The sequence below is a fragment of the Thamnophis elegans genome, chromosome 9 (genome assembly GCF_009769535.1).
Source record: "Thamnophis elegans isolate rThaEle1 chromosome 9, rThaEle1.pri, whole genome shotgun sequence".
NCBI classification, from domain to species: Eukaryota; Metazoa; Chordata; class Lepidosauria; order Squamata; family Colubridae; genus Thamnophis; species Thamnophis elegans.
Genome location: NC_045549.1, coordinates 30,909,343 through 30,927,577, shown reverse-complemented (window position 1 = coordinate 30,927,577; position 18,235 = coordinate 30,909,343). Strand labels below are relative to the sequence as shown.

The following is an 18,235-nucleotide window of genomic DNA, read 5'->3' as shown; positions in this document are numbered from 1 at the left end:
CCTCTGCTCCCAGTGTGCGGAATCTGGTAAAAAGTCTGGGGAACCGGTATTGGAGGGGCTGGCGAACAGATTCACAACTGGGACTCTGAACCGGTGAGTAATCTCCTGAAAGAGAGAAGGGAGCAATTGCCATTCGGCCTGGTCTACTGTAGCCGTACTCAACCAGTCAGTCCGCACAATGGTCTCCCCTGAAATGTGCTCGGCCACAAGGGAAAGAAGGTTATTCTCCGCCACGTTCCCAGGACATAAGCCTCTAGCATGAGGTCCCTCGATCTAGTGCCCCCCTGCCTGTTGATGTGGGCCTTGGCTGTGATGTTGTCTGTGAGGACCAACACGTGTCGGTCCTCGATATATCGGTGAAATTCCAGCAGAGCTAATATAATGGCTCAGAGCTCCAGCCAGTTAATGCTCCTGCTGGCTTCCTCCTGCGACCACTGACCATGGACTATATGTGTGTCCATGTGTGCCCCCCAACCGTATAATCTGGCATCGGTGGTGAAATGACATCCTTTGTCAATGGATGGGGCGTGCCACCAACTAAGGGACTGACAGACCTCCCTGGTGAGATGCACCTGTCTTAATGACGTGCTGATCCTCTTCTTCTGGAAGGGCAGCAAAAACCATTGGGGGTCCCTCGTGCGTAGTCTAGCCCAGGGCACTATGGAAATGGCCGAGACCATCTTTCCAAGGAGTTTAGATAAGATTGCCGGTGAAACTCTCCTACTGTTGATCACCTCCATTACCATTTGTTTAAGGCTGGCAGCCCACTCCTCAGACAAGAAGACCTGCCTAGCCCTGGAATCTATCCAAGCTCCAAGATGGAGAATCCTGATGGTAGGTATGAAATGGCTTTTAGCCTCGTTAATGGAAAACGCATGGGCCTGCAACACCTGTGTAGTGATGTGGAGGTCTGCTCTGGCTCTGGCCGGAGAGGTGGATTGTACCAAGATGTCATCAAGGTATAGTTGAACCCTGACAGGCACCACCCGTAAGTCAGCCAAAACCTTAGTAAAGACACGGGGAGCCGAAGAAAGGCCAAATGGATATTGGTAATGAGAAGAACCATAACAAAAACGTAAAAACTGTCTATGCTTCTGTTGGATGGGTATGTGTAAGTACCCCTCTGTGAGGTTAACTGAGGTAAGGTAATCATCCCTTACATCTTCCAAGATGGTCTGCAAGGAGTGCATCTTAAAACGTTTATACACAATAAACCTGTTCAACCATTTCAAGTCAAGGATGGCCCTCCACCCTCCAGAGGCCTTAGGAATGACAAATAACAAGGAATAAAACCCCAGGCGGATTTGGTCAGTGAGTACCCTCTGGATCGCCGCAATATCAAGGAGGTGCTGAATAGCCTCCGTCAACAACAACCGCTTCTGGGGGTTACCAGAAATAGGACACTGGCAGAAGGAACTGGGAGGGTGGGAAACAAACTCCAGGTCAGACCGAACCTGACCGTGGCTCTAACCCAGGCATCAGAGATCGTGGCCTCCCACTGGTCAGTGAAGTGCCGTAGCCGCCCCCCAATGGGGGCCTGATAACGGTAACTGATTAGGATTTGCGGTAGTATCGGTTACCACCTCCGCAAAAGGGATGTTTCGACTGCCTCCCCCCTTTGCTGCCGATACTGCTGATGTCGAGCGCCGGGAGAATCCGCCTTGCTGACAGAACCCTGATGGGGGATAATCATTTCTAAAGGAACCCCCCCCCCCCGTACTCTTACCTGAAGGATTGTCTCTTTGGGTAGGGGTCAGCTCAGATGAACCCTTTCTTTGGGTTAGAGGGCAGGATCTTATGCTTGTCCTTGCCCTTGATCAACAGAGGTGTCAATGAATCCCCAAAAAGGCTTCCCCCTTGGTACGGCTCCGACACCAGGCACCCTTTGTGTCTCAAGTCAGACACAATAGGAGGCATTGTCAGAGCCATAGGAGCCTGCGGGAGGCCACCGACGAGGCCATGGCCCTGGAAGCGAATCAGGTTGTGCTCAATGTGGCATCAGCTGAAAACTGAACAGCGGCGATCATCTTATTAAGGTCCTGCTGGGCCCTGGAATCTCCTGCGGGGATATGTTCCTGCAGTTGCTGCAGCCAGAAAAGACTCGAACGTGAAAACAAGGAGGCCGCTGTTGAGGCCCACATGGCCCATGCCAACACTCAGCAATAGCAGTTAGACTTATATACTGCTTCATAGGGCTTTCAGCCCTCTCTAAGCGGTTTACAGAGTCAGCATATCGCCCCCACTGTCTGGGTCCTCATTTCACCCACCTCGGAAGGATGGAAGGCTGAGTCAACCTTGAGCCGGTGAGATTAGAACCGCTGAACTGCAGATAACAGTCAGCTGAAGTAGCCTGCAGTGCTGCATTTAACCACTGTGCCACCTCGGCGCTTGATGACCCCGCTGTAGAACCTGATCGGCACGTCTATCCTCAGATTTGAAGATGTCTTCCTGGGCACCCGGGAGTGTGGTGTTGGTATGCAGCGCCGCTACGGGAGCATCAGTGATCGGCCAGAGGAGGTTCTTGTCCAGTTGTTCAGCTACGTTGTAGAACCTTCTACCTTTGGTCAATGGCGCCAGGCCTGATGTTGCGGCCCACTGGCGCCTCACCATGTCAACAAAAAGCTGAGGAGTGGGTATGGTGTCAGCTTTCACCTTGTGCTCCTTGAACAGCACACTTGCCAATGGACCTTGTATCGGGGCCGCCGGAGCCTCAGCCTGGACCTCGAGGTCAGAGGAGGCCTTGACCTTAGCCAACAGAGGTTTGAACAATGCTGGAGGGAAAAGACCCACGCAGGTGGGCTTATCTGGTGCGGCGCCTTCCTCCTCCAAGAGGTCAGCGTCCCTGATCTCCCCCTCCTCTGAGGCAGCAATGCAGCAAGCAAGACAGGCAACTGACCTTCCTGGCAGAGCCCCACCGAGGTGGGAGTGAAGGTGGTCTCCGCCGGCCTGCACATTGGTCTTGAGGTGGTGCTGCCCCAGAGGCCAGACGTGTCAATAGGGCTAAAAGGCCCATGGATCACCTCCAGTTGTAATGGTGGCAGTGGGCTGGGCTGGGCTGACACGGCCAGAGCCTTATCGGACCGTTGGGGGGAAGATCCTGAGTCATCCCGGTTCTTGTCCTTGAAAGAGGACTTGGTGACCTTCTTTTTTGAGGTCTTGCCGGAGTAAGAGCAGCGTTTGCTCAAGGCCTTGTCCCCTGATTAGGCCTGAGGGTGAGGCTGTCCAATGGGAGACATGGGGCTCTGTCCTAACGCGAGCAAGCCGCCAGTTTGACTGGTGGGCCTGTTGGTCTCTGGGTCCAGTTCAAATACGCTGCTGTCAGCCATATTGCCACTAAAGGGAATGCCAATTCAAAATGGCGACCGCTACGATGCAGGCTACATCCACTGGCTCAAAATGGCGTTCCCGCCTTTTTTGGGCGGCACTCTGGGCCCCGATGGAGAGAGGCTTCCGTTCGCTGCCTAGCTTCAGCTGGCTATATTGGGCCACCGACGCCTCACTCGGAGAGATTGCTTCCACACCGCAATCTTTAGAGGCAGGAGGCCTTCGCCCGCCTAATCTGCAACATGCACGCTCCTTCACTTCAAGCCCAGCATGTGTAATGCTTCTCGGCCATAAAAGACAAGCCTCGTAGGCGACCTGCTGGACAGCTGTCAGACTGGGTTCTTTGACCTTGATTGTCTCCCTCTTTCCTCTCTTGCAATGCGTAGCCAGATCAAAGAGTTTGTCAGGAACATAGGCCTGTGGGCCAGAGCCCCGTGGCCAGAGAGACACAAGCCCCCAGAGGAGTTTGTAACGATCCTTCCAACAGATTGTCTTCCACTGCGATAATGAGGATGGAACTTGTCAAATCGGTAAGTAGAAGTAAATAGATAGCAAATACATGCAAGGGACAATATGACTGTCCCAGAGTGGACTGAGTCGGAAACTGGGTAGTAACACTCACAGAGGTGGGTTATATAGTACATTGACTAATTAATATCAGACTCGGTCCAATCAGAGCGAGGACAGTGTCAACCTATGCATGGATGCTATCTCCACCCTTATTGAGAAATATCTAGTTTCTGAAGGCGATTGTAATTTATGAAAAATCTGATTGCAAAAAATTAATAAACTCTCTTCTATTTCAGTTTCATTCTTCACGCTAAAAAAACTGCTTTTGTGGTAGAGCATGATTTTATAATGGCCACCTACCTAGCAGATCGTGTCATTGTCTTCGATGGAATACCATCCAAGTGCACAGTGGCAAACAGGTAAGCAGGATGGATAGAAAAAAAAGAACTACTTATGCTATAATGAATTATTTCTGCATTCTTGTCTTATTCTCATTTTTTAATCAAGCCATTTTGTATTTTACACACACACACACACACACACACACACACTTTAGAGTACGGGCAGTTCTTCTAATAAATAAATAAAACTGGAAGTAAATAAAAATTAATAATGACAGCTCCAAAAACAATAAACACTTGTGATATATTTTCAGTGTATTATATCAGAGATGACTTTGCAGTTGAGCACTAGTTCAGAATAATGAAGATTAAGGTAATATAGAGTCGAGCCAGTCTGGTAAGGCATCAGGCAAGAAGCTAGGCAACTGAGTTCTAGTCCCACTTAAGGCACAAAGACCCTTACTTTTAGGCAGTCACTCTTAGCTCTAGGAAACAGGCAGTGGTAAATCACTTTTGAAATCTTGTCAAGAAAACTGCAGGAAGTTGTACTGGAGTCAGTGCTAATTCTACTGCATGTGCACATACACATACAATGCATATTTAATCAAGAATCTTACTTAGTGACAATGTCTTGCAAAAATATCCTAGGAATATTGAAATTATACAGATATGGAATGCTAAAATGGGATATGTAAATTAATTAACTAGTCATTGTAAAGTCAACAAAAAGGCTGACATTGATGGGGACAAATGAAAATAAGGAACTACATTTTTCTATAGTTTTATGGCTATGAAATTAATACATTCTGATTTCAGTGATTCTACATGTGGATTGGATATTTTTAAGGAATATATGGATTAACTCTCATATGCTTTACATAAAAGTTGTTTATAATGAGTTAAAGGGGATAAACTGTATAAAATATATGTGTGCAAATATGAGGTGAGGAAATCAGATTGCATGTAGTCCTCAACGTGAGATATACCTTGGGAAGCTTGAGGTAGCGCCAACATTCGGCCTCTCTTGGCCTACCTTGGGATTACCTGAGGCATCCCATGCTCTGCATAATGACTCACGTGTTCATTTAACAATTGCATCCAGGAGACCAGGATCATTGTTAGGCAATCATGTGGACCATTCAGTTATCACTTTTCACAACTTCCGACCAAAATGGGCAGGTTCCATTATAGGTCTGAATCGAGGACTCTCGGTAGTATTGAAGTCAAAACCATGTCCATCTTCTAATTGTAGTTGCAGTAGGTAGAATTTCACAATGTTTGTAGTGTTACACTAGCTGAACTCTACATTGAAGTGACATTAATTTAGATTGAGATCATTCTAGGAAGCTGCTCAGAAGAAAAATAGTCAGGTCTGATATGAGGGATACTCAAGATGATGTATCTCTGTGGATTTGGGTCTGCATATGAAGAAAGGCATTGAAAAGTCCCAAAAGTACTTTTTCAAGAGGCTACTGGACTTTGTTTTTCCTTGAAAACCTTTTGCTTTTCATCCAAGATGTTTCTTGGGTAAGAAGCGAAACGTCTTCAAGGGAAAACAAAGAAAATCTAGTTGCCTCTTGAAAAAGCACTTTTGGGACAACCATGACCTGGATAACTGAGAATTTCCATAAATATTCTTGAAAAGGGATGTTAAATCTTTTGTCCATTACCTTTGAAGTTAATAATCAAATCAGATAAGGTGAACACACTTTTGTATCATGCAAAGGTGTTGTCAAAGAATTTTAGGAATGTTATGATGGGTATTAGAGGGAATGTATTAGATGGGTATTTGGCTGCCATTGTGTAGATTAGAGTGAAGTGCTTGCAGCTTGATCTCAACCATGGTTTTCTATGGTTCCATCATAAATAGTGTAGGAAGAGAATTGACAGTAAGCCATATCAGCAGCTATTTGCCTCTCTCAAAAGGAGAATTTGACTAGGATAAACTAAGGTAAAGTTGTCTCAAGAGTTGTTTTAATTTGGAGGGCTTGACGTCGCAACGACACAACATGCAATCTTGCATCTTCAGGACTGCTGTTGTTATCACTGTTTCTGGATGGTCCTTTTGGACCTAAACTGTTCTGATGGAACAGTGATAAGAGAAGGGCATGTCCTGCTGATCTCAAGGGCATCGCAAAGCCCCTGATTGATCCAGGAGAAAGCTCTTTTTGCCAGCTACAAGAAAAGTAACCAAAATGGCCAAAGATTGGGACAAGCCTCTGAAACAGAAGCTGTGCAGGAGTGTGTCAAATTGGTGAGAATTTTTTTTATTATTAGAAAATGGAAAACCCAAAAGAATTAGAATTTAAAATAAAATTGAAGACAGAATGAAAACAAGCGGCGAATCAACTCTGGTCTAAGACGATAGTGTTTTCTACCTTAACTTTATTTGTTTTCTATGGATGGACTCTTTACAAATGCCTCTTACTTTTAAACTGGACTGGTCTCTTTTTCTTCCTTCTTCTTCTATACTTTCTCCGTTTTTGGTATTCATGGATTAAAAGCTTCTTCTCTCGTAAGACTGGGACGCAACGTAATTTTTACAGGTTTTTTTTTCCCCCCTCTCGGACAGAGAGGCAAAAACAGATGGAAAAGAGGTAACACTGCCATCTAGCGGCTAGAGGCTTGGCAATATCTGATAAAGCTATCAGATATTGAAAGGCACAGTGGAAAACATTTTGTTGATACAGGTGTTGCTTTGAAGGAAAGAGAAAACTTTGATTTGAAAAACGCCACTGAATTTGTTTGACCTAAAAAGTCTCGGATGTTTTGGCAGTGTTTATAACCTGGAAAATTATACAACGTGAAGAAAAAAAGGCACTAACTTTGCAAAGAATTTTCTTAGAAATTCAAAAAGTTTTAATAATTACAGAGAGAATTGAAAAGAGATTTGAAATTATAGATCAAAATACAAAAAGTATGGGGACAATGATGAAGTTTGAGGACAGAGCTGAAAAAATAACATATGAAAGTAATAAGAAAATTGTTGACACTGACAGTAAACATAGCGAAGGGAAATGACAGGTGCGAAATACGGAAAGGAGAAATTGATGAATCGGATCTTCATTTCGGATGTCAGAAAATAGATGAAGAAAGGAGAGAAAATTTGGCAGAAATAATGAGAGTAATCTTGGCAAAAGCACTAACGATAACAAAAGTGAAGCTGATAAACAGAGCAGATAAAGGGTTTTGAATTCTTATAATGAACAAGTTCTTAAGAGAAGTCCACATAAGACTTATCAAGAAAACATTTAGAATACAGACTTTACAAATGGCAAGAGATATTGGACTACACTATCTCTGGAAGGATACAGGATGATGAAATGAAATGTCACAAAATTTTTTAGTTAAATGTAGTTAAATTTTGAGTGCTATGTACAACGTAATAATAGCTATAGTCAAATAAATGATTAATAATGATAAAGCATTTATATATACTGGATTGATAATACGAAATTTTATACAATACTGTAAGTGAGATTGGGATGATATTGAAAAGCCTTTTTATAAAAGATAAACAATTCTATATAGAATAGATTAGAAAGACTTAATATCATTGGATTATTTCAGGATAATGTAATAAAATGTTATAATATAAATTTACTTCAAATTTAATATGCCTTATGTTGAAAGGATGTAATAATAACTGGGCTTAATGGATGCTTAATAAGTATAACAATTTGCATACATGTATATTAGATTGATTATACTAATAATGGGGAAAAAACATGGAATTGGAAATTATTAAAGAATGTTATCAATGCTAAAATGATTGAATGACTTAGAATAGGAGGAAGCATAATAACAATGTATACAAAGGTATCTTGATTGTCAGTATATGAATTTTGATAAAATTCAAGTGAGGACCACGGAAAGGACACAGAAAGACTTTGTAACCAATCAACACACTGTAATTGAAGAGGCTTTTATGTGATGTGTGTTGTGTGTTTGTCTGAAAATTAAAGTTTTATTTAAAAAAATAGTTGTTTTAATTTACGTTCAGTTAGCAGATTCTCATTTCCTAACTGCAGGAAAAGAAATACAGTTGTCTGATGGAAGAGCACAGAGCATATTTCTTAGTAATTTAGACTAAATGGATTCTAACGCAGATGTATCTTTATAAGAAAAGAGTTGCACCACAAAGGAAGTTTAGTACACTTAAGTAATTTGTTACTGGGAAACAGATGTACCCTTTGTAGTTTGCAAATTAAACTGTTACATTGTTTGGGCATGTTTGGACACAAATTGGAAGGAGGCTGATTTGGTATTTCCACAAAGTGGAAGAGCCTGGCTAGATGTTGAAAGGGCTTTCATGTCAGTACTTACACTAATTGGAACTATGGAAAATTCTTTCCCACTCCTTTCTTTCAAGGTTTGGGAGGTAGTTATTTTCTAATCTTTGTGGAAGAAATATCTGAATTCTATTACATTTCACAGGCCTCTTTGCCAGCTCTGCAATTGATTTTGAATCCTTGCACTTGGACAATTATTATTTTTTTGCCTCCAGTAGTAGCAATTAAGGAAGGGGAGGGTTGTTTCCTATATTATGTCTAGGGACAGGAAAGATCACTGAAGTCCCTTTTAGGTTGGAAAAGCTCTATAGGTATATTGAAAGCTGGGTAAAATCACTTCAAAAAAGAATTTTACAAGCCTAACCAAAATTGGGAGAGCGGGCTGGATGTTATGTATGCAAGTAATCCTTTTCTTATCTCCTTTTTCCTGTTAGTTCATATCTCAGGTATGCATTGCCCCTAAATAGTTGCCAGCATAACAGATTTCTACTAGACTATAGCAAAATGCGTGATGAATGCAATTATGTGTGCTTTGTTGTACATAAATGCTATTTAATATGTGGCAAACTGTAGATGGCTTTCATTTAATTAGAAAAGTTGTTTATTGTCTAAAATGTAATAATTATAATAATTGCCAATTTTCTTTACAGTCCTCAAACTCTTCTGGCTGGTATGAATAAGTTTTTGTCTCAGCTGGAAATTACTTTCAGAAGAGATCCAAACAACTATAGACCAAGAATAAACAAAGTCAATTCAATCAAGGTAGGAATAGTCATGAGAAATTTTATTTTTTTCTTCTCATATACTTACCGCATCTGCAAAATGTTGGGTGGTGGTAGTGGAGGGGTTTTCTGTAGTTATGAGTGTTAAGTAAGCTCATTAATAGTGTTTTTCTCTCCCTAGGACGTGGAACAGAAGAAAAGTGGAAATTACTTTTTCTTGGACGATTAATTGAAAAATAGTTCATTGATTTAGAACAGTGAAAACTTTTGTTACATGAAATACAATCAGGTTTTAAAATATAATGCTCATTCCAGTGGTTAAAAAAAGTAAAAATGATACTCTTTATGTAACATTTACTGCCTAAAAGCAGTGTTAAGAGTACCATTTTTTTGTGCCTGATATGGCCATCTTTTGGGTGTAATAGTTCAAAGCAAATACAGCTGATGTCATAGAAAGAGACTGTGTTTTTCACTGTGGTTCAAATATAACTTATTAACATACCAAATGCTGGCATGTTTCCAATTTTACTTTTATAAGCTGTTTTCTGTATAGGGTCATTTACAAAAAAGGTCATCATACAAATTAATATTATAAAACCTGAAAAATGAGAGGTTCCTGAATAAATGCCCATCTAAAGCTACAGCAGTTGTTTTTAATGTTAATGACTCAGTTATGGTTAAAATGTTTATAAAATTTTGAGGAGCAAGAGTACTGAGGAGTTCCTACGCTATTCCTGCTACCCGATTGCTTATAGTGGAATACTGGGGTGAGTAAAAACTGTGCTATAAACAACCTATCTAATGGAATTTCATTAGCCATTCACATTTTCACATATCAGCAGATATGCTGCTTCTACTGATGATTTGTGCGTTCCATATTTTGGAATTCTAGTATATTTGATTCAAAGTCAGACTGAAAACCTAATGCATGGCTTGAATTTTTTTTTAGAAACACAAGATTGTAAGGCCTGGTGATTTAAAAAACACATTTGAATTAATATCTTATACTAGAGTATTTTACAAATCATCTAATGTGTACCTTCACTAGATTAGGTCTGGAGGTGGATATTCTTAAAAAAATCCTAAAAACTTTACTGAAAAAACAGAATTGGTTACAGGTAGTAATCCTCACTTAACAATCACTTTATTCATCAAATGTTCAAACTTACGATGGCATTGAAGAGGTGGTATCCATTGCAGGGTCATGTGATTGTGATCTGGGCACTTGGTGACCAATTACAGCATCCTATGGTCACATCAGCATTTGCGACCTTCACTGCCAGCTTCTGACAAGCAAAATCAGTTGGGAAGCCAGCAGGCCACAAATGATGACCATATGATGCCACGCTAAACGTCACAGGATTTGCTTAATGACAGCCAGGAATTGTCTTGATGCAGTACAATCATGTGACATTGTGCTTTACAGTGTGGCTTATTGACAAGTTCCAGTTACTTGATAGTAAGCAAAAATTAACTAATTGCTTAATTTAGAAATAGCTTTACTTCCAAGGGGTCCATTCTAGTGAGGAATCTGTTAGGTCCACAGTTTCTCAGCGTTAATATAATAGTTCAACTACTGCTGTTCTAGAGGCCTCGTTTTGCTCTCTTTCTATTGAGCATCTTTTTAATTTGCCATCAGTTAGTTTTAGGAGCAACAGTTAAGTCAGATAATTTACTTGCAAGTACTATTTTTTTATTGGAGGAAAAGTCATGATTGGTCTGCACAAAGACGTTTTTGTAAATAAAGGATTATACAAAGCTCCTTTTCTACAATTCAGTTGTAAATTTCATATCCATTTCATTTTGGCCATTTGTTTTGTGAATAGAACTTTAACCATATCAATAAAGCAAATACAAAAGTACAATAGATACAAAAGTACAATAGATACAAAAAAATAGGACATCTTCATGGTAAGTCATCACATCTACAGTCCGATCTAAATATTCCATCCTCTTCAAAGTAGCCTTTGATACAAGGAATATAGCTTTATTAGGGATGTGCAGGTTCCCTGCAAAAAGACAATTTCTCCGAGATGTTCCAGTATTTTTTAGCTTTTAAATAATCTACGTAAGTAGCCCTTTCTGCAGAGTACAATTTGCATTCAAAAAGGATAGGCCCATTGTCTGGAGTTGGTGTAGACTTACTCAACCCAAGATACATTTCAGATAATAGACCAGTGATGGCAAACCTTTTCGACAATGCCCAAACTGGAATGCACATGTGTGCATGTGCGTGCGCCAGAGCACCAGAAACCCAAAGACCAGCTGACTAGTGTGCATGTGCATGCCGGCCAGCTGATATTCGGGTTTCTGGCAAACACATGTACGCTGGCCAGCTGGTCTTTGTGCATGCCAGACACCTGAAGACCAACCATCTGGCGCATGCGTGCCTGTTTTTTGGTCATTTTGGGGCCAGTTTCAGGCCATTTTCCAGCGCCCACAAGGAACATCAGGAACAGCTGGCGATGGCGCATGTGCCCACAGAGAGGGCTCTGTATGCCACCTCTGGCACATAGGCTCACCATCACGGTAATAGACTATCTGTTCCAATAAGGAGGCATTTATATATTCCCATGGTTTTGCGCCATATACGATCTTTGGAACTATTTTGCTGTTACGTAACTTTATGAATGAAAATAGAGGACTCAAGTATCTTACGACATTTTTAAAGCTGTAGCTCTTAAAATGCAGGAGCCAGGAACTGTCTGCAAAAAACCCTAAGTATAGTAACTTAATCTCTATGTTGTGTATCCAAGCTCCAATTGGATCCACTTATTCCCCCCAAAAACTAGATAGTCCACAACTTGCAACAATTGAGCCCAAAATTTCTGTTGGATAGCTTATTGAGTTTTGCTCCATTTTACCACTTTACTTGCCAGTTAGGTGAATCATCGCAGTTGTTAATTTAGTCATACATGCCAGTTGCCAAGCATACAATTTTTTTTAATTGAAAATTTTAAAAAGCTTTTACAAATATTTATCTCCCTCCCTCCCCCACCCTCCCCACCCGAGCCCATCTCCCACCCCCAACCTCCCGACTTCCCAGAGCAAATACAGGGTATAAATTTTTAACAATCATATTCTAAAATAAACTAAAAGAAACTTAGCTTCATCTTTCATTTGTGCTTTAACTCCTCTTTTGTTAAGCTAACTATAAACAAATTATATCATTCCTTTCTTTTTCAGTCATAAGCTATCTGGAATTTCTTAGTCCCGTATTTATTTTGAATATAGTCAATCCCTCTTCTCCACTCCAGTTTATATTTCTCATCTGAGTGATCCTTAAAATATGCTGATATTTTAGCCATCTCTGCTAAGTTTGTTACTTTTAATGTCCATTCTTGAATAGTAGGCAAATCTTCCTTCTTCCAGTATTGCGCCACCAACAGTCTCACTGCCGTTGTTAGGTTCAAAATCAAATTAGTCTCTATAACAATACAATCAGTAGTTATACCTAACAAGAATAACTGAGGGGTAAACTTTATCCTCTTTTTAAAAATATTTTGCATAATCCACCATATTTTTATCCAAAATGCTTTAACCTTTTTGCAAGTCCACCATATATGGTAATATGTAGCATCAACACAATCACATCTCCAACATTTAAGTTGCAAATACGGATACATGCAAGCCAATTTTTTAGGATCTAAATGCCATCTATAAAACATCTTATAAAAGTTCTCTCTCAGGTTTTGGGCTTGTGTAAATTTTACATTTCTTACCCATATCTTTTCCCAAGTGTCCAACATTATTGGTTCTTCAAAGTTTTGTGCCCACTTTATCATACAGTCTTTAACTAATTCTGTTTCAGAATCCATTTCTATTAAAACGTTATATAACCTTTTTATGTGCATTTGACTTTGATTCCTGATTTGTTTTAGTAGATTGTCCTCGTCTTTCATAATACCAATTTTCTGATCTTTTTTCCATCTGGCCTGCATACTGAAACCATGTTTGGATTACCTTCTCCTCTTTTAGTACATTCAAGGGTTTTAACTGTAATACACCTCTTTCTGTAGTAAGAAGCTGTCTATATGTAGTTACATCATGTTTTTGTGCTGTACTTACGTTCTCTATTGCATGTCTGGGAATTGCCCAGATAGGTATCTTATCATTTAATTTATATTGATATTTTTTCCAGACCCGCAATAAAACATTCCTTAATATATGACTTTTGAATGTCTTACCCACCTAGTCATATATCAAATAAGCATGCCAGCCGTATATCAAGTCATGCCCTTCGATATTCAGTAATTATCTTCTGTTGAATTAATCCAGTCACTATTATTGATAAAACTACTGCTTCATAGTATAGTTTTAAATTTGACATTTTCAAGCCTCCTCTCTCATGTACGTCTTGCATTATTTTAAGTTTTATTCTCGGTTTCTTCCCTGACCAAACAAATTTGTTAATATCCTTCTGCCATTCAAGCAAATTTGCGTCTTTTTTAAGTATTGGTATCATTTGAAAAAGAAATAGAAACTTAGGCAAGACATTCATTTTCACTACTGCTATTCTTCCCAACAAAGATAATTGTAGTTTTTCCCAATTTTTCATCTCTACCTGTATTTATGCCATAATGGCTCATAATTATACTTATATAGTTTCCCATTTGAAGTTGAGATATGAACTCCTAGATATTTAACCTTCGTAACTATTTCACATCCTGTTATTTTTTCTAACTCTTCCTTTTGATTAGTATTCATATTTTTAACTAACATCTTTATTTTCCCTGGATTTATTTTAAACCCAGATACTTGGCCATATTGATTAATCATATTCATTAAAACCTTGGTAGATTTCCCTGGTTGGGTTAAAGTTATAACCAAGCCATCCGCAAATGCACGTAATCTATATTCTTGGTGCCTAATCTTAATTCCCTGTAAATCATCTGACCCCCGTATTTTATTCAGCAATAAATCCAGGGTTATAATAAACAATAATGGTGATAGGGGGCAACCCTGTCTTGTACCTTTCTCGATTTTAAATGATTCTGTTAAACTTCCATTGACTTATAATTTGTGCTGTTTGTTCCTGATATATAGCGTTGATTGATTGTAAAAAATACTCTCCTATTTGCATCTTTTGCATTGTTTTCATTAAAAATTGCCAATTCACTTGATCAAATGCTTTCTCGGCGTCTAGAAATACAAGCGCTGCGGGGACTTGGTTATTCTTTCCCAAATATTCCAATATATTAACAATTTGTCTTACATTACTTCTCATTTGTCTCCCTTGTATAAAACTGGTTTGATCATTATGAATCAGTTGCTGAGTAACCAACATCAACCTATTCGCTAGTATTTTAGTAAAAATTTTATAATCTATATTGAGTAGTGATATAGGCCTATATTTTTTTGGTTGACTAAGATCTTAATCTTCTTTTGGTATCAAGAATATGAAAGCTGTTCTCCAAGATGGAGGTACCTTTCCTTCCACTTGGATTTTGTTAAATAATTCCTTAAGGGGTTCTACCATTTCTAATTGTAAATTTTTATAATAAACCAATGTCAAGCCATCTGTGCCCGGTGCTTTCCCAGCCTTTAACTGTTTAATTACCTGGAGGGTTTTCCCTAAAGTTATTGGTTGATTCAATCTCTCCCTTTGCTCCTCCTTAACTATAGGTATTTTTTCTTTGTCCAAGTATCTATATCTAAGTCTTGTACTTTATCACCCCTGTAAAAAATTCAAGGAAAACCTTTTGGATCATATCCTGTTGATAAACTTCCTTCTCTTTATAATATATTTTTGGAATATTATGAGATTTTTGTTTCTTCCTAGTCATATATGCATTGCAGAAAGTATTATGTTTTGCATATAACAAATTAGTAGCCATGTGGTCTGACATCAGCATGTTAAATTGTGCTCATAATAGGGTAATTGCTTCTTTAATCTTCTTGTCTCCTGGGTTTAATATTAACTCCTGCTCTTTCTTCCTAATCTCTTCCTCTAATTCCTTTCTTTTTTCCCCGTCTACGTCTATGTAACTTATTTAAATTTATTAGGACTCCTCTCATGTACGCTTTACTTGCATCCCAAACCATTTCCATAGATGTACCCTTATTCATGTTAAAAACAAAATATTCTCTCAACAGCTTTTTACATTCATTGACATTTTTCTCATATCTAAATAAATTTTCATTTAACCTCCAACACCTTCTAGATTCCTTCCCAAATTCCAATTCCATCCAAACCGGGTTGTGATCTGTTAAGGCTCTGGAACATATCTTCGTCTTCTTTACTTTGGAAAGCAAATAATTTGTTGTTAATATAAAATCAATCCTGGAAAAAGATTGATGTCTATCAGAAAAGAATGTAAAGTCCTATTCCTTTGCATTTTTCTCGCCATATATCGCTTAACTCCATATCGTCCATCAAAAAGACTTAGGTAGTTTTGCTCGTGTATGAATGTTTTGCAGAATGCCCTTCTTATCCTTCTTGGTAGCCAAAACTCCATTCCAATCACCCATTAATATGCAGGATCTATAGTCCCATTGTATTAACTTGGTATGGAGCATCTTGTAAAATTTGTGTTGTTGATTTGGAGCATATATTCCCATTAAGAGTATCTTTTTCCCTTCTAATACTAGTTCTATTGCAATATATCTTCCTTGGGAGTCTGCCTCAATTAGTTCAGCTTTCATGTCCTTTCTTAAATATAACTATACCGTTTTTCTTCTCTGAGGCGGAGGCTACAAAGTGTTGTCCAAGTCTTGCGTTCATCAAATATTTCTGGTCAGTTGTTCTAATATGTGTTTCTTGCAGGCAAATTATATCATTCTTGAATTGTTTCAAATAATGGTTTGTTTTCTTCCTTTTCTGTAGTGAATTTAAGCCATTGACGTTCCAAGTTAAGAATTTAGTTATCATCTTTAGCTCCCTGAAGCTTTTTTAGAGCCATCTGGAAATCCTGTAGTTTGGTTTTCAGCCTGGCTCCTCCCACCACTTCTGGGCTAGAATCTGTGGCTTCTTTAGCTGTTGCGTGAATTTGTTGGAGAGCTTGTTGCTTCTTTAACTCTTGTTCCATACGTCTAGTGACCACTCGGGTTTGTCTTTGCTCCTTGGCTCCTTCTAGTTCCAGTAGATGTCCGGACTTGATCCACCTGCAATGATCCTTGAATTTCTTGCTGTCTGGTCTGACCTTCCTGCTCTCTTTCTCTGGGTCCTGGAGGGGGGGGGGATGTCCAGCCTTCAGTACATTGCTGTAAAAATCTTTAGCCTTCCAAACTGAGTTAAGATGATATCTTTGTCCCAGGTAGTTGGCCACTATTCCGCCTGGAGCTTCCCATCTGAACTGTAGCTGACGGTTTTTGAGTTCATCCACTAAGAATGTATAGTCTTTTCTAGATCTCGACATTTCGGGTGGGATTTCCTTCAGAACTATCACCTTCTGGCCCGCAATTTGCAGCTTGGTTTTGTAAGACTCTTGTAGTATCAAATTCCTCATGTCCCTTGTGGCAAAATACACTACAATGTCTCTTGGGATTTGTTTCTGTCTGGCAAGCCATGAATTAACACAGTTCACCAAGAAAAGCGTGCGCGACAAAAGCACGGCGAGAAAACCACAATGTCAAAATCGCGCCTACATAGGCGCACCGACAAGAGCGCCGACAGAAGCGCACCATCAACAAACAACGCAAAACAATGTAAGAAACCTAACCCTTACCCTAATCGGGCTTTTGTCGGTGCGCCTTTGTGGGCGTGCTGTCGATGCCGCGGTTTTGTCGGCACGCTGTTGTCAGGCGTGCATTTGTCGAGTCATGAATTAACACGATATATCTTGTCCATTGCCAGTCAAAGCCCCCTCCTGGCTGGCCCAATAATTGATCAAAGGCTTCTGAGAAAATCTCCTTCAGGTTTTCTTGGTTTTTCTCTTTTAGGCCCCTTATTCTCAAAACAAAATTCCATCTGTCTATACTGCAACATTGTAATTTCATTCTCTGCATCCTCAACCTTGCCTTGGACTGCATCCATTTTAGTTACCAGATTAATATTAGAGTCACTAACTTCTTCCACTTTCTCCTCCAATACTGAGACATAGCCAGATAAACATTTAAAGGCTTCTAAAATATCTTCTGATTTCTTGATTACGAATCTGCACCAATCCCAACACTTCTTCCGAAATCTCCTTGAAAGCAGCAGAAATCTTTTCCTGAATTTTAATTTCCATCACGGCTGCATGGTCTTTTAAAGCATCATTTAAAACTCTCTGCAATATTTCTTGAGTCAGGTTCTCCAGCAGGAGGGCAGGTGTGGGGGCAGCAATGACTATAATTTAGTTGTCGGAGCAGGGGAACTCCCTGCGCTCTTGGAAGTTATAGTTGTTTTAGCTTGCTTTGAAGCCATTTCCTCAGCTAATCTTATCTTGCACCCAATTAATAAGTCCAGACAGACCGCTTGTTCCAATTATTACTCTGTAGCTTGCTAATAAATCACTGCTGATTTAGTGATCTTTAAGTAATTTTAAGCTCTGTGGTAGTTTATAACATTACAGCACAACCCCGCCTTCAAAGCTCTTCAGCGCCATCTTTATCTTTCTGCCACGTAGTTTAATAGAAAGAATTTTTAGAAAAATGGAGTTAAAAGTCTGTTAATACATACAATTGGAAGTTCTCCGGTATTTTTCTGCCTGTCTTGGATTCAGGTATAAATCAATCGTTGAACAAGGGGTGGACATGTCTCTTTGTTTCTGTCAAAAGGCAGAATGAGTCACAGGCGCGGAGTTCGCCGAGTTACGGGGGGGGGGGTGTTTCACACCTTCCACTCCCAGGATTTATCTCCTGGGGGAGGTTAGTGGAGCACTTCCCAAGCCCAGCTACTCACCCCTCCTTCACCCGAAGAAGAGGTAATCAATCTGTCAAACAGCTGATGAATGCTGTTTAGACAACGCAATCTCGGGACTGGAGCTGCTAAAAAAAAAAAGCAGCTCTTCAGACAACGCGTCCAAACCAGAAGTTTGCTACTCTGCATTCAACTACCTGAATATCAAATCTAAAATTAAGGTACAGGTAATTCTCAATGTGGAAGCATTTGTTTAGTGATCAT

General features: G+C 39.8%; 1 protein-coding gene across 1 annotated transcript in view; it reads left to right on the top strand.

The window, feature by feature from the left end:
• Positions 1 to 9,830, top strand: part of ABCE1 (ATP binding cassette subfamily E member 1) — a 29,635-nt gene extending 19,805 nt beyond the window's left edge. Inside the window, exons 16-18 of the mRNA XM_032223724.1 lie at positions 4,131 to 4,253; positions 9,118 to 9,229; positions 9,371 to 9,830. Coding sequence (XP_032079615.1) covers positions 4,131 to 4,253; positions 9,118 to 9,229; positions 9,371 to 9,418 — 283 coding nt within the window. The 3' untranslated portion in view covers positions 9,419 to 9,830. The remainder of the gene's footprint in view (positions 1 to 4,130; positions 4,254 to 9,117; positions 9,230 to 9,370) is intronic.
• The last annotated feature ends 8,405 nt before the right edge of the window (positions 9,831 to 18,235 follow it).